General features: G+C 33.5%; 1 protein-coding gene across 1 annotated transcript; it reads right to left on the minus strand.

The window, feature by feature from the left end:
• Positions 1–38: 38 nt before the first annotated feature.
• On the minus strand, positions 39–17,149 carry LOC133201037 (A disintegrin and metalloproteinase with thrombospondin motifs 18-like). The gene is made up of 22 exons (XM_061336840.1): positions 17,137–17,149; positions 16,985–17,045; positions 13,595–13,832; positions 12,941–13,085; positions 9,306–9,487; positions 8,964–9,050; positions 7,951–8,054; positions 7,453–7,578; positions 7,128–7,244; positions 6,750–6,835; positions 6,320–6,399; positions 6,125–6,229; positions 4,929–5,086; positions 4,647–4,716; positions 3,794–3,929; positions 3,466–3,644; positions 2,562–2,679; positions 1,466–1,555; positions 878–1,047; positions 721–784; positions 539–622; positions 39–213 (listed from the first exon to the last, which is right to left on the minus strand). Exons 1-22 carry the CDS (start codon positions 17,147–17,149, stop codon positions 59–61), a joined length of 2,568 nt encoding a protein of 855 aa, XP_061192824.1. The 3' UTR covers positions 39–58.
• Positions 17,150–18,574: the final 1,425 nt, after the last annotated feature.

Genomic DNA, 18,574 nt, shown 5'->3' on the forward strand with positions numbered 1-18,574 from the left:
AGCATTTGGTTTCTTGGAAAAGAATGGTAGATATGAACAAAATAAGACATTGTTTTTGTTATGCATGCTTTCTGCAGTTTATTCCCGTATATCCGGATTCACATTTACAATTACTTCCGGTCTGGTGGGCCTTACACTGACATGCACAGTTGGACTGATTAACTGTTGCTCCATTGTAGCAGTAGGTGTTACAGTGACTCGTGCAGTCATTTCCTAATTATAAGAAAGTTGATCAAATACAAAGTAAAATACAGGTGACAAGATCCTACAAAAAGTGTAATAAAGCTTTTAGAGAGACTTCTGAACAGTTCTTATCCTTATGTGGTATAACCAATCTGTTAAGATCAGATCCTTTGATCTGCTCACATAGATCGCTACAAAATTTAATCTTGAAGTGTATATATAATGTCCTCTCAAAAGACTACAAAACTGTTTTTGCACATGGATGAAATTTTTGGCTGCATTAAAATGATTTTGAAATCCTGTCTAAAAGAATGACTTGGAAGTACAGTGTAAGTTGATATGTAGATTGACTCACCATAAAATCCCCTAGGACAGTCACAGGAGCAGATGTTTGTGTTAAATGTACCTCCATTAGCACACTGCCCTTGACAAGTCTTAACTTGAGGAAAAAGTGCTTAGTATGACAACCAACAAAAAGTATTGTAACCAACAACTGTATATTTCAGTTTCCTGTAGAAATATTTAACATGAACTCACCAGACTTTGGAAGAGAATAGGCATAATGAATGCCTGTATTATTGAAATCTTTATTTTGGAAAATCTGAAATGGTAAATGTCACTGAAGTATTACATCTTGCACTTGTGTATGAAAAGCATGATTTTTTTTTTTAAAAAAGAAATAAGTTCAGATAACCTTGATAGTCGCTGGCTCATTTATTGGTCCCGTTGTGTAAAGAAACTGATCATGGAAGAAATAGTTCCAGTAGGCACCAGCAAAAGTGACAGGGTTGTCTCCCGTTTGAAAGATCCAGCTGCTCCCGATCATACTAGCCAGAACCACTGCTCCGTCTTTAGTGTAGATTTCTAGAACAATGACAAAGGTTAGAGCATCAGTGTATTTTATTAGCTGACTAGTACTAATAATTATCAATTTGAAAATAGATTTAAACTTCCGGAAAAGGAGGCATTCCTGCGAACCAAATATAAAATCTTTGTCTGGAAAAGAAGGCATTACTGCGAACCATATACAAAATCTTTGTGAATTCCTTAAGTAAAAGACCACGTTTTGATTTTTGTTTTTTAATATGGATTTACACTGGCCAAAAATTGAAATAATTAAAATAATCATATCTAAATATATTACATCTTGCTCTTTTTTGATGAGCACACAAAAGGGATGACCGATTTTTCATATAATTACATTTATAAAGTTACTATCTCAGGTATACTGAAGTTTTTACTATGTTGCTCACTCCAAAGTTCACAACTATATCAATCTTACCTAGGAAGTTTTGTTTCATCGATGTGTAATCGAACCAAAACTGTATGTTATATGCCCCAACAGGAATCTCAGCAATTACTTTCCGGGAACCTAAGAGTGACCATCAAATACAAAACAGACAGGTTTCAAATTCAAATTTTAAAAACGTACATGTATTGATCTTTTTTTTTCTTCCAAGGGTCAAGTGAGCTATTAATAATTATCAAAGCGTCCATCTATCTGTTGTCAACCAAACACTTGGGTGTTTGTTCAAATGAAGAACCACACCCTATTTCAATGTGATATCATTAAGAAATGAAATTAAGTTAGGACCTACAGTATTTCGCATACTTCGTCAGGACTGTACAATTGGTCTATGGTAGTTGTGGCGCATGGGCTTTTCTTTTCTCTTTATTCTTAGAATAGTGCAAAGCTAAAACTCTGACTGAGCTTTTTTAAAATCACAGTAAGCCAAATAGCTGCTCCTTATGACGGTACAATTTTGTCGCCCTGTACATATTTGTCGCCAGTGACAATATGTACATGCACCTACATTCAGTGGACATATCTGATATTGTCGTCCATTGGTATACGTATTGGCACCGGCGACCAATCTAATTAAAATTAGATCTTTGATCTGCTCCAACTAGATCGCTACACTTTGTGTAGCGATCTAGTTGGAGCGGATCAAAGATCTAATTTTAATTAGATTGCACCGGCGACAAAAATGCCGAAATTAGCATTTTTTGTCCCTGATAAATGGGCGGCAAACTTTACCTTTAAGTTACATATCTCCACCTATTGTTGTCGGCGACAAATTTACTTAGAATGATTGCATATTTTTGACACCAAAAGTATCGTTTTTATTATTTTACAAAAGAGAGAGAAAGAGAGACTTAATCATGTTAATCTCCCTCTCCAAAAAGCAACTTATATATTAACTGTAGCCTTTCATTGCAGCTTCATTTGAGTTAAAAATGACAATTGTGCGAGAAAAAAAACATTGATTTGGTGAACATGCAATCTCATAAAAACTGAATATGAAGTGAGGATAAGTACATATTGTTGCAGAGGACAATATGTACTTCGTCATCTTATGATGACATCATTATGATACCTCTGGTAGACAACTCGGTAAACGTCCCTTCCACTACGTCACATGTTGTCTCGTCCCCATTACAAACACCACACCCATCAAAGGTACCTCCATTGAATACACCATCACAACCAAATAACTGAAAATTACAGTGTGCAACAAATTTCAAACTGAAATGTAGATCACTTTTTCATTCGCGAAAACTTTATTTTTGCGTAAATACGCGAGATAGTTTGCTGCGAAAAATTCATTTTCGCCTTTTATTGTATTATTAAGGAATATATACAACATTAACTTCAGTTCGTGAAAATTTTGTCTCGCTTATAAATACTAAATAGCTATCTCGCGAAAATGAGGTGTCGCGAAAATATAGTGATCTACGGTATTAATATAAAATGCAACCAGTCATGTGGAAATATACTTCCTTGTAATAACAAAACTCAAATTCGGCAAATTGATACATCTATGCAGCTCTGCAGTTATAAGGCCTTAGGCATTTTTTGGTGAAAAGAAGGGGTCGGCGGTCCCATTCCCATTATATTCGAGAGAGAGAGAGAATAATATGATTTACTAAGGCCATCTTCAAAAAAATGTTTGTTTGCCCTCTCCCGACCGACTGCCTAGAAATGGCGCGACGCAAAACTTTTTTAAACCTCTTGGAAACGAATTTTTTTTATTCCTGGATTTTCTCATCCTGTCAATACGTATTTTGAAATTTTCTAGGAAAAAAAAATTCCCAACCTACCTACTGACACAATTTTTTTTACCCTGAGTCGGGAGAGGGCAAACAGATATTAATTTGAAGATGGTGTGATAGGTTGTGGTTGTGGCCAATCATTAAGTAACATTTCTTTGACATGCACCTGCATCATGAGTAGTGGAATATAATTCATATATTTTGATAGACAAAACAAACAACTAGTACCTGGCAGTATCCATCCAAACACCTTGCACTGTAACCTTGCCTTCTAGGCCAGCCATTTCTGTCCATCTTGTTCAGAATCCCAGGACACGGGGTTCCTTGCGGCATCAAGCCGAACCTGGTAAATGTCGGAGTCTTATACCCCGACACAGGGGCACAGGAAACTTCACATACTCCATGAGCTACAGGAGAAAAGAATTCTGAATCAGAACTAACCTGAATCAAAATCTTCAGGGAATTTTTTAAAGATATCCAGATCTTGTTTCCTTGATTCTCCCTAGTACATGTACCTAAGCGTCGAATATCTGGATTTTACATTAAATGTTTTTACCATGGGAATTATAAAGGCTCCCAACTGCAGTGTACAGGGTGGAATTTATTACGCTGTTTTGCAACATTCTGGCGCATGTTTCCGATGCCCTTTGCTTTATGAGGGTGTCTGTGTTTAAACTATCACCTGGACAGGGCTAAAAATAATAATTTACAGGTTTGTATGCAACTCATCCTGCTTAATGATAATCAAAGTAATGGTCATTAAGATCCTACTTTATATTCTTTTTGTTTAACACGCAGTGCAATTTTTCTTGGTTTAAAAGCTGCGATATTGTATATGCAAAGTTTGAGGCCTACGAGGATTAAGCTACCCGAGGAGTACAGTTATCAACGTTCAAAGGGCGCTTGTTATTTCCTATATCATCGTATTGACAGCAAAAAATACATTTTTTTTTATATAGGCCTAATTCAATTATTAAAATTTCTAGCTTTTCCATTCATTGTTTTCGAAATCAACCCCAATAAAAAGGTTTGTAGAATTTAGAAGGTGATAGCTTTTTTGTCAATGAAAAGTCCATACATATTTGATATAATACCTTGGAATAAATTGTGTATATCAAAATCTGTGCTTAATCGGAAAAAGAAGCCTTCTTGGTGCAGCTTCATTTTCGAGTGTCCAATTAACCATTCACATACAATATCGCAACTATGGAACTGATAAAATATGTAAGACACGTCGTCCTTCTCTGTGATATAGATGGAGGAAGGTACTAGTTCTGTTTAAACGCGATTTTATTCAGATAAAGTATTTCACACACCTCCTCAAACTGAAAAGTTTACCAGCGATAATGAAAGATGATAGGCGTGGGTTTGTTTTGTTTCAAATAATAGCTTTCATGTTTTTCACAAACCTGAGAATTGCATATCCTAGCTTCGTATCCTTCAGCATCACCGCCATTACAACCTGGGTAGTTGAGTGGGCTACGTAGAATAATACAGTTAGTGTTTAAAGGCTTAAGCTTTTCTGCTCACAGTCTGTATATCTGTCTGTCTCTCGCCCATTAGAAAACGAGGACACACATTGAAATTTAAAAAAAAAAAACTTTTTCCCTTGTAAAAGGAAATTCATATTTCTTGAAAGAGCTCCTTTTGTAGGGAAATTTAATGACTTATAAAGAGATAAAGATACAAACCTTGGATTGTTACATAATCGTCTTCTAACTGTAAGTCCCGACCCACAGCTCCGTGAGCAGGGGTACCAGCGTGTCCATGGTCCCCACCCCCCGTGTCTGACCACGCCCGGTGTCTGTCTGGCTGCAGCAAAGGTAACACACCTCTGATTGAAACACATCTGCCAAAGAAAAGACCTCGGAGTTACTGTCAGAAGTGATAGTTTTATAGAACTCTGCCCTATGACCTGGTATTGGTCCTCTTTTGACCCATGTGGCAAATGAACAAGTCTATTTGTTGTGCGGATTAAAATTTGAATAACATATCGTAAATCATTCCTTAAAAGGTTTTAACCTGATCGTTCATCTGTAAAATGTAGGTCAAATTCAACATCTGCAGCATTTAATTTATAATCGTTAATTTCTACTGAGACACCATGTGTGCACGTTTAGTCAGTTTTGGCCTTTTTTGTAACTTGAAAAAAAAAATAAAATCAGATCTGTTTGTCATATAGTGTAGTTGTCAGTTGACCATTAACATCTCTAGTCAGTAAAACATCCAACAACAGACATGGCAGACTGTGTGGCGTCTTTAATTTCGAGTTCACTGGGATTATATCGAGTCGATATGTGTATAAAAGTAACTTTTAATTAATAAACGTAATCTATTCATTCTAAATGTCGAACTGATGGCCACAGCAAGAGATTTCTTCCTCTCATGTAGAAGTTTTTTTTAGGGGATGGGGTGGAGATAAATTCTGCTTCATAAGAATATAAAAATAGGTCAGCCAATAAAGAAGCACAACCAGTTCCAATAGTTCATTGGAAGACCTATAATCTCCAAAGACTGCATGAGGAACTCCAGCATCTTCTTGAATAATTTAAACTTCTGGGTACTTGTAAATAGAACCAGGATGGATTTTTGAATTTTAACAAAGTAGTTTTATAACTGACCAATCACACCATATGAAAATTTCCGAGTTAATTTTTATTATTGAAGCAATTGTCATAGATGTCAAAAAGCCTGGAATGGCTGTATAATTTAAAGCAATTAATACCATGGTCGTTGAAATAACAGTATTAGAACAGTTTATATTTCAATTTTATTTCACCTACGAAAACAAAGTCCGAAATTAATTCGTCCTTTGTGCAATTATTGGTCTGCATATCTTACAAAAGTTCAACAGTATTTAAGTATAGTTTAAACAGTATTTATTTACCTTTCCGTCTCCGCAGTATGAACCTGGGATTTCTTTCCATTGTGAAAACATCTCTCCAAAATGTCTGCCATTGTTGTAATTTACACAGCTGTACTGTTCACAGTTCTACTATGGAAGCAATAAACACAAATAGATTTTACTTTTTCAAAAAAGTCCAACAAAGTTCATTAAAAAAGTTAAATTGGTTTTACTTACCCCGAGATAAGGAAATGTACGGAAATGGAAGTTAGGACCGTACAGCTTTTCGCATACTTCGTCTGGACTGTACAGTTGACCTGGAAACCAATATGTGACATACATGTATTACACAATATACCGCCAAGTATTTAATAACTCATTTCAGATTTAATACATTTCAGAATATCTTTGAGTGGAATATTTTTTTAGAATGCGAATCTTCAAAATCTATTTGTTTTCTCAATTGTCCCAAATTTTCCATAAGGTTTTATGATGCCAATTCTCGGCTCTTCAGAAATTATATTTGCGTAGAGACAAAAATACATAGACAGTCAGAAGGACATATCAAAATCACTGATGACAAAATACTGTCCTTATAATATTGTTGGTTGAGGTAATGCGAAGGGAGTTTTCTTTTTTTTAGGTTTAAGTAGAATTTGCGTTGTACCTAATAAAACAGGCCTCAGCGGACTGTATTGTATGATCCCTCTTACTGCAACGTCTTCACGAAACAAACACTGAGCGCTGCTACTTCTACATGTATGTATAATACATCAGGATGAAAAATACAGTATTACGTTACACCATAATTAATACTCGTTTCACTAAATATTGACTTTTTAATACATGGATTTTTCCTTTCTCAGAGCTAAGACCTTCTTTGTATACAAAAAATTCAAATCCATCATTATTTTACGTCTCTTCCTTACTATACGTCTGACAAAAAACAGACGATGTTTTGAATGTATGTTTTCTTTTATAAAACATTTTCAAAAAATTAATCAGAATAACAAATTGGGCAAAAGATTTTATTTTGATGACTTACTGTAAAAATGTATTTAAATCATTGATACTACATGAACTCCACCCAGCTCCATATCCTCCCATGAGACCTACATCATTTCCGGTGCATCCTCGAATGTTATCGTGGTACATTCCAAGACTGGTATGATATTGAAAAGATACCTTAGTGCCTTAATCTTACTTTTTGATGAAACAATTGGTGATTTTTTTTCTTTTAGAAAAGAGCCTGCATTCAATACATTTTTTTAAATCACATAAAAAATTTATACACTTTTTTTTCTTGAAAGCACCCAAGGTTGTTCTTAAACATTACAAAAATGATTATGCTTTAATATTTGCTAAATTACCTGTGGCCAATTTCATGAGCCGTTGATTTGTATTCAAATATTGAACCAGAACTCTCCACACCACAGCGGAAATAACGATTACAGGCACTGGACTGATACGATCTCCCGACAACATCAGTATTCATCCTATTTTAAGAAGGAAAAAAATATTTTTATAGAATAAAATACATGGTATTCCCCGGCACCTTTAGTTTAGATATTGACCATATATAAAGAAGTAAAATGGTTTGCATATTGTTCTTTTCCTTTCATCAGGTATATGAGGCGTGTGTTAGTATTTTGAGGGTATTTTCTTATATCAAAAAGGGATTAATACTTTTTGGAAATTAGAAAGTACCTCAAAAATTCACAAACAACGCCTCATAGATGTAAAGTTCTTGTGAAAGTGTTTGTGTGTCTTTAATTGGTAAAAAAAAGTATTATGAATTCAGAATTTTATTTTTAAATGAATTTCTAAAGTCCTTCACTTTCATACAATCTTAGAATTGAATCACTCACCCTGTGTGAAGAAAGATAAGGTCATAAGGAATAGGGTTGTTTCTCATTCCAGTGCAGAAAGTACTCAGGGACTGACTAATGGTGGTGGACATTTTGTAAAACGACTAAAAAAATCCATACAACATTGTTAAGATTTGACACTTAATCACTTAACCAACATAACATTAAGATTCAAAGTGAGTCAAAATTGAAATCGGAGGGCAAATTTTTCAACGAACAATATTATGCGATTAAGAAGAATGTGTATTTAAAAATAATATTTTATTAATTAAAGGGTTTTCACTCCTGGCAATGTTACATGTAGTTGTCTGTTTATTATCGTTATAAACATGCTTGTGTTTGATGGCTACTTATGTCTCTATTTTAGAAAACTAAAGGTTTGGAAATATATTTTTTGAAAACAGTAGCACGTGTGTGTTCTCCCTTTTTCCAAATCATTAATAGTAAACGAATCTCTAGTAAGTTATTTGAGAACTTGTTTCCAATCCTTTTGATTTAATCAATAAAATATGTTCAAAATAAAAGAATCTCTGTTCTGAGTTCAAATTTGACTAAACATTTATCTAAAATAAAAACATTTCAAATAAAACTTTTAAGAGAACACGTATTTATGCCTTATGTAAATTAATCTTTAATTAAAACATTTCAGATAATATGTATTACAAGAAAAGATATCTCTACCTTCTGTAAGTTTATCGTAGATAAAAACATTTGAAATAAAAAGGTTTAAGAGAAAAAGTCAAAGTTTTCTGTCTTTTGTAAATAGGAAGATAGTCACAATGTTTGTTTTTACTGGTTTCTCATTAACTTATTTTAACTTTAATGTACAGTATGAATAACACCCGAAATGCAAGTTATGTTCAATGAAACCTTAAAAATCAAATCAAAATCATAACTATTTTTGACAAATGTCTTGAATTTGAAAAAATATATTGAGTGATTTTATAGATAATCTCTAGACAAAATTATTTTTGTGTGGTTCAAAAAATTAGAATAATATTGGGTGGAATTACCGGGTTTGTCTCCAAAAATCCGATATATTTAATTTGAATTCTGACGTCATAATGAAGTTCATTATAGCGGGACCATTCCATTTGTACCTGAAAATAATATTTCGTTTTAAAAATGAAATGAAGAAGATATGAAAGCAAGTATAAAGGAAAAATAAAATCTATATGAATTGAACCAGAAAAATCCAGCAACTTTCCCTGACAGTAGACTACAAAATTGAAATACAAAATAATGTACATAATAAGATACACGTATCTATACTCTTTAATCAAACGTGATCAATATTCATGCCCACGTAAATGTACAAAAAATAAGTTTAAATTCGAATAATTCTATGTTTCTACCCCATTATACTTCAATATCATCAGTTCAATTCTTTTTGCGGTGTCCTTGGAGGGAAACTTTTTGGTGTACTCGCTGTCTGTGTACACAGCCATTTCTACCACTACGTGCCTGGAGGGAGCAGATCGTTTGTTATCCTTTGTCAGTTTCCTTATGTGGTCATTCAGCAGTGAGATGTGGACGCCTAAAAATTTCAAATCAGGTACATGAAATGTGAAAACAACGAAGAGTGATCATGCTCAAAGTCCATTTAAACAATACAAATTGTGAGCAGTGCCAACACTGACCATGGAAAATAAAGGCGGGATCAGGTACCAAGGAGGAATAAGCATCCCTCTCGACGGTTACATCCGCCATGTGCCCCTTGTTATGATCGGGTAAACAGAAAAATCCGTAGAAAATTGGGAGACATAAACACCTTATGCAGGTATATTGCTACATATATAAGGGAGGTTGACGATAGAAAAGTTAAAGAAATCAAGTTTGTCATAAAGTTTAGTTGTTAGTTTGCTATCAATGTCTTTCTCTAGTAAAATATCCAAATATAAAACAGATGTGTCAGTCTCTATGGTATCTTTTATTTCGAGTTCAAGGGGGAAATATTGAATCAACGTATGAACAAAATGAATGTTGTTAATTGACGTCTCTGTTATATGTCGAAGCCACATCAAGAGTCCTCTAGATCTTCTTTTAAAGCCGAAGTTTCTGGACAAATTCTGTTTCATTATAACAGGACACAAATAGTATCGAAGGGAATTTTATCATATTGTTGGAGGACCAGGTGTAATGAAACTGTAAAAATATTTGTCAATGAGAAACCCAAGCATCTTTTTAATATCAGCTCCGGATTACGTATGAGTAGAATCACATTAACAAAATAAGTTTGCAGACGACCAATGACAAAGTACATTGTATGTATTTACCAGTTCCATTTTTATTGAAGAAACAGTTTTCTATGATGTCGAAAAGCCTGGTATTTCATTTATCGTGGGAAATTGTTGTATAAAGTGTTGAAAAGTCTTACGTTTCGATGGCTATTTAATTTTGGTTAAGTTTTCTATTTCAAATTTTCAGTTTTTAAGTATCCATGTTTAAATATTTAACACCACTTCTCGAATACTGAATATGTTGTACAGTATTTCTTAAGTTTCTCCTTCAGTGCCGTTAATATATTCGTGAGGAGTAAAGAAAGAGGCTTGGTAGAAGATTTACTAAAACCCACTATGTATCTTTGTAAGGATTTTTATAAAGTTTAAAAATCCAGTTTAGATACGGTAATTCAAATGAATTTGATTGTTGGAAAAATTAGAAATATTTAAAACTGACATGTGATTTTGAAGTTGTCGTCTAAACCTTGCATTTCCTACAGATATATTCCAAAACTATTGCTTCCAAACTTTTCAATTATAAACAAATCTTAAAGTGCTTAAAAACTGAACATCTAAAACAAAATCCACTTAAGTGTTTGCGCTCTTCTTCTTCTGACAGAACTTCATTCTATTCTAAGCATTTTAGAAATACAGTTTATAGAATCCTTTTAGAAAGTTAAAAGACAATATTCGAATCATATATCCTTCCGTTTTCACTAAATTGGAGGTGATGAAAGAATTAGAAAGACTACATGAACAAAATGTTATGGTCCCAGCAGACAAGGCTTGTGACAATATCGTCTTTATTTGTAAGGCTCATTATTATAAATTTATTTTAGAAGAACTTGGTTTTAATTCTACGTCTGGGAATCCAACTTATACTTACAGTTCACTTTCTATGGATGAAATATTTCAAAATCACATTTAAATGTTTAATACTTTTAACTTTCCAAAACAACCAAGGTGAGTTCGATCTACCTTACCTATACTGGATTCCTAAACTTCATATAAATCCTTACAAACAAAGACACATTGCCGGGTCCAGCAAATACTCTACTAAGCCCCTATCTTTACCCCTTGCAAAACTATTAACTGCTGTAAAGAACTTCAAACGTACTGTGCTATAGCATATTCTAGAAGTGGTGTAAATCAGATGTGGATTCTCAAAAACTCTGAAGAACTTTAAGAAAATTTTAAATCACCAAATTTTTCAAAAGTCTGTACACTTTTCTACACTTCAATCAATCATTCTTCACGATAAATTAAAAACTAGGATTTGATATCATAAATAACTGCATCTTCCAAATCAATGAAACTCGGAAATGGTAATTTTCGGACATTGAGATTGGTCATCAACAAAATTACTTTGTTAAAAATCACTGATTCTACACACAAGTACTCTGAATTCGAAGTCAGTATTAAAAGGATGCTGGATTTCCTCATTGACAGTATCAATGTAGTCTTTGGAGACCAGGTCTTCCAACAATCTGTTTGAATTCGATGGGCACTAATTGTGCTCCTTTATTAGCCGATCGGTTTTTATATCCCTATGAAGCAGAATTTATCAAAAACTTCTACGTGAGATGAAATTACCTGCGCTTTAGCCTTCAACTCGGCATTTATCAATTAACAATACTTACTTCCATTCATATGTCAACTCGATATATACCCCTAAGCACTGGATCCCATCTAGAATTTCCAAGAGTCCGTGTTTTTTGCCTTGTTCGGAGATTTGTATTGTTTGTAGATATTTGTTAGATCGATCACTTTTCGTTATCTTCACTTTTTTTCATTTGAAGAATTTTTTACTAAAAAGGGAACTAGATAAGTTGGATTACATCTTGCTCATCTAAAACGCAGTTGTATATCTAGCCATACAAATATGTTGATAGCTGTCTTGGTAGCTGTAAATATTGATCAAGTAATATATCCTATTCTTTTTTCACTCCTGGATTATCGAAGACAGAAGGAGAGATATTAGTAGTTTTCATATTGCACATTAACCGTTTTAGATGAGATTTCAAATAATCAAAAATAAAACAATAGGAGAAAATGAAAAAAATAAAATAATAAAATAATTATATCATAAAAAATATTTATCACAAAACACACTCTTGCATATAGCAAACGACAACTCTTGCAGCTCTAGACTTCGGCTATTTCCGTGTCGCCGATATTGAACGACGATTCATTACTTGTGACGTAGCAGTGACGTTGCGGTCTAACAATTTTTATGTTGGACTGGCAGGCCGGTCAACAATGAAATTGCTAGACCGATGCAATAAACATTTCTTTTGTTGGACTTTTTATCAGTACTAAATATATAAAAAGATATTTAAAAGGGTATAACAATATTAACTATATTTACGTCACCAGTAATGACGTGTCCAGCGGACTATAGTTGAAGAGAGAACAACATGAACACACAGGATGATTACTCGTATGTTTCAGATGTCTGACATCTAGGCACTGTAGTGTTTTTTGTAATCAAAAAGTTTCAAAGCAATAGTCGGTGGACATGCATGTGTAAGAAATAAAAGGTGTGGACTTCAACTGGAAGTATGGCAGAATGCAAGATAGAACTCTTTTGTGATTAAGAATTATATTAGTAACGTACATGCAATTTTATTCATAAATCAATTCTAAAACTTAAACTTCCTTTTTGAAGTAAAATAGCAGGGTATGATATAACAAAACTAAAAAAAAAAAAAACTTTTTTTATTGTACATGTAAACATGTATTGCTACATGTATAATGTTTATACGTACCTTCCTTTTTCTCTGTGTTTTTCCGTGGTTTTTCTTTAGCAATAACAAGAACAGTTTCACTGTCTGAGAAATTGTATTGCTTGTTGTAGACTGGTGGGAGTTGTTTAACATGGAAGTCTCCAGTCTTTGTAGTTAATCTTCCTTCCTTAAATTAAGTCCGATTTTGTTTACTGAATTTTCAAGTAACAAATTGTTGTATATGACATGTATTTACAGATTTGTAAAAATAGAGATGAGTGATACTGAATAAAATTAATTTTAAACAATTCAAATTCAATGATAACAAGCTAGAAAATGACAAAAACTAAAGAAGAGAAATAACAATAATGTTAATGACAGCACCAATTGAGAAAATTAAATCAATGATGAAAAAAGTGACATCCTATATTCCCTTCAAAGTATGAAATTATGTTTGTTAATTAACTATATTGATATAAAACTCAATTATTGTAAGTTTGCAGAATATAAACTTATGCCAATATGCAATTCATTGTATGAAATATATGCACTTTTAATAATTTATCTGTTGAAGTTCCCCCTTATTTGAAAACAAACCAGAAGTGCATGAATTTGGTGATATACTGGTATCAGTAAATTCCAAGATGGTACAAATTATAAGTTTTCTATCATGGATATTAATAAAATTATATATACCAAGCCATCACAGTGTGAAAGAGAAATCGTTCCCTGATGTGAGGTCAGTTCGCCGACTAAGAAGCAATCTGGTACCGTTCCTTGCCATTCCTTGTCCTCGCCATCGTAACTTGTGACAATTCTGGCTTGTGGATGCAGAATGGGCTCCGCTTTGAATACTTTCATCTGATAATCCTCGCCAAAAGCTGACAATTTTAATTCAGATGGCGAGGAACTTCGTATGTTCCGATGTTTAAAGCTAAATTTAATACACATTGTATAACGAAGTTCAGAAAAATGGAAATATGTTCTCATTTAAATTCTTCATTAATTAAGCTGATATTCACAATTCCAAAATGTAATAAAGCAAGCTAATAGCTAATTCAGGGAATTTATATTACGGACAAAATAAGTTGGTGGAAAACCTAAAAATATGCAGATGTAGAATGAAAAGGGTTGATTGATCATTCATATTCTGGCTTCAAATACATGTAATAGGAGTCCTTCTTAGTTTGAGTCATCACTTTCACTTTCGAATTCATCGCAAAAGCTCAGAGAAAACTTAAATTACCATCTGGAGATTATTTTACGCAATATATGAATTTCTGACTTTGACCTTTACCTCAAAATCAATAGTGAGAGGGAGTATGATATAAAATTTCATTGCAAAAATTTAAGGAGAACAAAATCATCTGGAATTCATTTACTGCAATGTATGTATTTTTGACTTGAACCATTGACATTTTGACCTAAAAATCAGTAGAGGTCTTCTTGAATCATGGGGAGTATGTTATTACATTTTATTACATAAGCTCAAAAAGATCTAAAGTTGTCTAGAAACCATTTAATTCTTACCTTTATATACATTGTATATTGTATAATATATTAAAAAAGAACAAATATAAACCTTTAGTATACTAATAGTAAATGTAGGCCAAAATAGAAGATTTAACTTGAACATAAAATAAGAATTTCTTAGATTCAACTTTTTAAAATCTATCAATGACTAAATATTTATATATGGTAGGTTAAAAAAGTTAAATCATTACTATTTCTTAGTTTACAATAAGAAAGAGAAAGGAGGCGTGCAAAATGCCTTTAGTTTCAAATGTGTAAAAATCAAATTATTAATTTGTGAAGTAAGTACTAGTATTTAGAATAAAGTTCTCAATTATTGTAAGGTATGAATTAATGACAAACAAAACTTTTCTGCAGAAAAAAAAAATCTCTCAACAAAAAATATTCTTTGGTTTTAAAAAGAGGCCCAATGGCCTTAACGGTCACCTGATTATAATACAACAATTTAGAGGATCCATAGAGTATAAAATAAACTGATAGATCAAGCTCTGTTGCCCAAAAGCATCTTGAGAAATAGGATGATCAGGATTAACGAAATAATTAGTCTATCATACAGTAACAACTCATGTTCTAATCTGTCCCCCATTTATCACTGTCATCATGCAGACTATTAACAAACTATTAGTGCTTCTGTATCATTTTTACCCTATTTTGTAACCTATCATATTCGCCTCTATTGGTTTTTAAAGGAACATTTCTAAAATAAGACAAGTTATTTTTGTCTCATTTTTATTCATCTATTAATTACAAGTCTACCTGATCATTAAAACTATGAAAGTACTTTTTGTATTATACAATAAAATTCTTGCATAATTCTCTTATTCTATTAACTTTTCAAATACATTATTTACAATGATTAATTATCAAAAGTGAATGGCAAAGGATTATAATTTCTCTCAGTAGAATACAAATTGATAGAGTCCTGGTCAGGACCAGAACACTTGACCAAATGGTCCAAATTTTTTAAAAAGCCCAGAAGCAGAGATTTTCCAAGAAATAATGCATTTTCACTACAGATTCAACACAGCCCTACCCTAACACCAGAATCCATGACCACGGGTCATGAAATTCACATTTGGAAGAGGTACCTTCATCATCATAACTATGCACTTAGTTGAAGATTTTCAAAGATTTAACTCATTTTCACTATATTATTAATAAAGCCCCCCCCCCCCCAACACTAGAACCCCTGACCCTGGTACCACACACTTTAAAAGAAATTGTAAGAAGCACCCTTGTTCATCATAGCTATGCACTTTGTTTATCTGCTAAACACTTAAAGAGCAGGCAGAATTATTAGATAGAATTAAATGTATTTTCACTACTTTATTGATAGAGCCCTCTCCTTACACCAGAAATCTGACCCAGGGACCATGACACTAACAATTCTGGAAGAAGCACTCTTGCTGATCATTACTATGCATTTAGTTTCTTTGCTTTATTACCTGGAGCAGAAAAGAATGTTTTCAAAGAAATTATGCTTCTTCGCTATATAAAGCAATAGAGCCCCTCCCTTTCACCAGAACCGCTGACCCTGGGACCATGAATTTCACAATTTTGGAAGAGACATCCTTGCTTATCATAACCTTGTACTTAGTTTGTTTAAATAATACTTAGTACCCAGGAGAAGAGAAGAAGATTTTCAAAGAAATAATCCACTTTAACTGTATGACCTATTTTGGTAGAGGGCTCAATGCTTATTACGATCATGCCAACAGTGTGACTGCTTGATGTCCAGGAGAAAAGAAGGATATTTTTAAAGATTGCATTAATTTGGGTGGTTTTAGCCCAACCCCTCAGGACCCGGGGGGGGGGGGGGGGCAGGGACCATGAAATCCATAATTTCTGTTCCCCTTCACCAATAGATGCTATATGCCAAATTGGTTGAAATTGGTTCAACGGTTCCAGAGAAGAAGTTGAAAATGTTAAATGTCAACGGACGACGACAGACAAAAACGGATAGCAATAGGTCACCTGAGTGTCTCGTGACATAGGTCACTTGAGTGACTCAGGTGACCTAAAAAGAGGATTTTTGGGGGAATAAAACCTAAACGATAAAAATCCTGAGTAACAGATTTTTTCTTAATGACTCACACGCTAACCACTACACCACATACACATGTAGCTCATAACAGATAGTGGCAGTTATAAGACCCTTGGATAACTAACGTTAGACTTCAAATCTTTCTCGGAAGGATACGAATTTGGTCACAAAGGTGTACTTTTAGGGTAGAGTGGGTCCCTCCTCCATATCATGTTTTTGATAAGCAAAAATTGTATATTTAAAAACATATTTTGAAGATATACTTTCTAAAAAGTGGAGCGAAGGTCTTCTTATATGGAAAAATTGTGATTAGTTGGAGAAATGATCATTTTTTGCTCTCTTTGATGTGGGCATGCTATTTCATAGAGGAATAATTTCAAAACCTGTGAGATTGTTGCAGAGTTTGGAGATTTTATATAAAGTACGTGTATACTTTAATGTTAATTGAAAAAAAATAAAGAAATGATCGTTGCCTTTCATCTTTGCGTTACTTATTCCTGAAAGCATACCTTTTCGTTTTTTCACTCTGAACTTCTTGTAAAGATGACACATCAAAAGCTTCGTAATTCCCTGTTTTGCATAAAACACATTAACTTTTAATATAATATATCAAATAATAGTACACTGAATAATGTGATGCCTACCGATTACAAACACTCACTTATACATACCATAGCTACTTTGGAATAATGACGTAAAGCTTGACTCAAGTTTGTTTTCTTTACCATGGGCCTGCTTAATGACAGAAAATGTTGGATGTAAATTGAGGAAACGATCTGGTTTTAATGTCAAATGAATGTTTTGCAAGAACTGTCCTTGGCTTATAAAATATTTTTTAAACAAGATGTGTTTGTGAAACACTGATGCCCCCGTATGGCAACTTATAGCAAATGTTAAACTTTCTCAAGTGCAAATCAAATATGTTGGTACCCAAAGTAAGGTCTTGTCTCGAGGAATATACTTGTGAAATATGAAAACCCTAGCAGCAACCATTGAATAGATATGGAAAAGGTTAACGTTTTTCAAAAGTAAGTCAAACATCAAGAGTAAAAAATTAATAGTGCCCAAGGAAAGGCCTTCTCACAAGAAATACACATGTGAAATATGAAAGCCCTAGCACCAACCATTCAAAAGTTATGGCCAAGGTTAAAGTCTTTCAAAAGTAGGTCAAATTCCAAGGACAAAGGGTCCAAGTTGTTGGTATCCAAAGGAAGGTCACAAGGATACATATGAGAAGTATGAAAGCCCTAGCACCAATTATTCAAAAGTAATGGCCAAGGTTAAAGTTTTGCAAAAGTAGGTCAAACTCCAAAGTCAAAGTGTCAAAGTTTTTGGTATCCAAAGGAAGGTCTTGTCACAAGGATTACATATGTGAAGAATGAAAGCCCTTGCTCTTACCGTTCAAAGGTTATGGCCAAAATTAGTTTTGCAAAAGTAGGTCAAACTCCAAGGTCAAGGTCAAAGGGTCAAAGTTGTTGGTATCCGGCTTTCATATTTAACCTGTGTATTTCTTGGGAGAAGGCCTTTCCTTGGGCACCATTATTTTGACCATTTGACCTTGACCTTGATGTTTGACATACTTTTGACAAAAACTTTCACCTTTTCCATATCTATTCAATGGTTGCTCCTAGGGCTTTCATATTTCACAGGTTTATTCCTCGAGACAAGACCTTACTTTGGGTACCAAGATATTTAATTTGCATTTGAAAAAGTTTAACCTTTGCTATAAGTTGCCATACGGGGGCATCAGTGTTTCACAAACACATCTTGTTTGAGTAATAGTATTTTATAGTCTTTTGTTGCTATACTAAATTTTCGTTTAGATGCCCCCCCCCCCCACTTTTTTAATTGCCAGATTATTTTGGAAAGTCCCTACCAACTTTTTGGACAGTTTAGGTTTTTATTCAATGATTTATTATTTTGCTTGTCATTTTTTTTTTTTTTTTGGGGGGGGGGGGGGCGTTTTTGAAACCGCTGCTTGTTGTTGCCTGAAAAATACCTTTTGCCTTGAGCTGTTTTCCTTATGTTGAATTATAACTATAGGATTTTTTAAATTTCCCTTACGATTACTTATCTTGATTAAATATTTTTGGTCATAT

The sequence above is a fragment of the Saccostrea echinata genome, unplaced genomic scaffold (genome assembly GCF_033153115.1).
Source record: "Saccostrea echinata isolate AGI-Se365-2 ecotype Australia unplaced genomic scaffold, CSIRO_AGI_Sech_v1 ptg000042l, whole genome shotgun sequence".
NCBI lineage: Eukaryota > Metazoa > Mollusca > Bivalvia > Ostreida > Ostreidae > Saccostrea > Saccostrea echinata.

Excerpts from the sequence above, each read along its gene's own strand:
- LOC133201037 (XM_061336840.1), bottom strand. Across the intron at positions 7,579-7,950 it reads CTTATCTTTCTTCACACAGG|GATGAATACTGATGTTGTCG; the intron begins GTGAGTGATTCA and ends TTCTTAAAATAG. Across the intron at positions 3,930-4,646 it reads CTAGGATATGCAATTCTCAG|CCCTGTCCAGGTGATAGTTT; the intron begins GTTTGTGAAAAA and ends TATTATTTTTAG.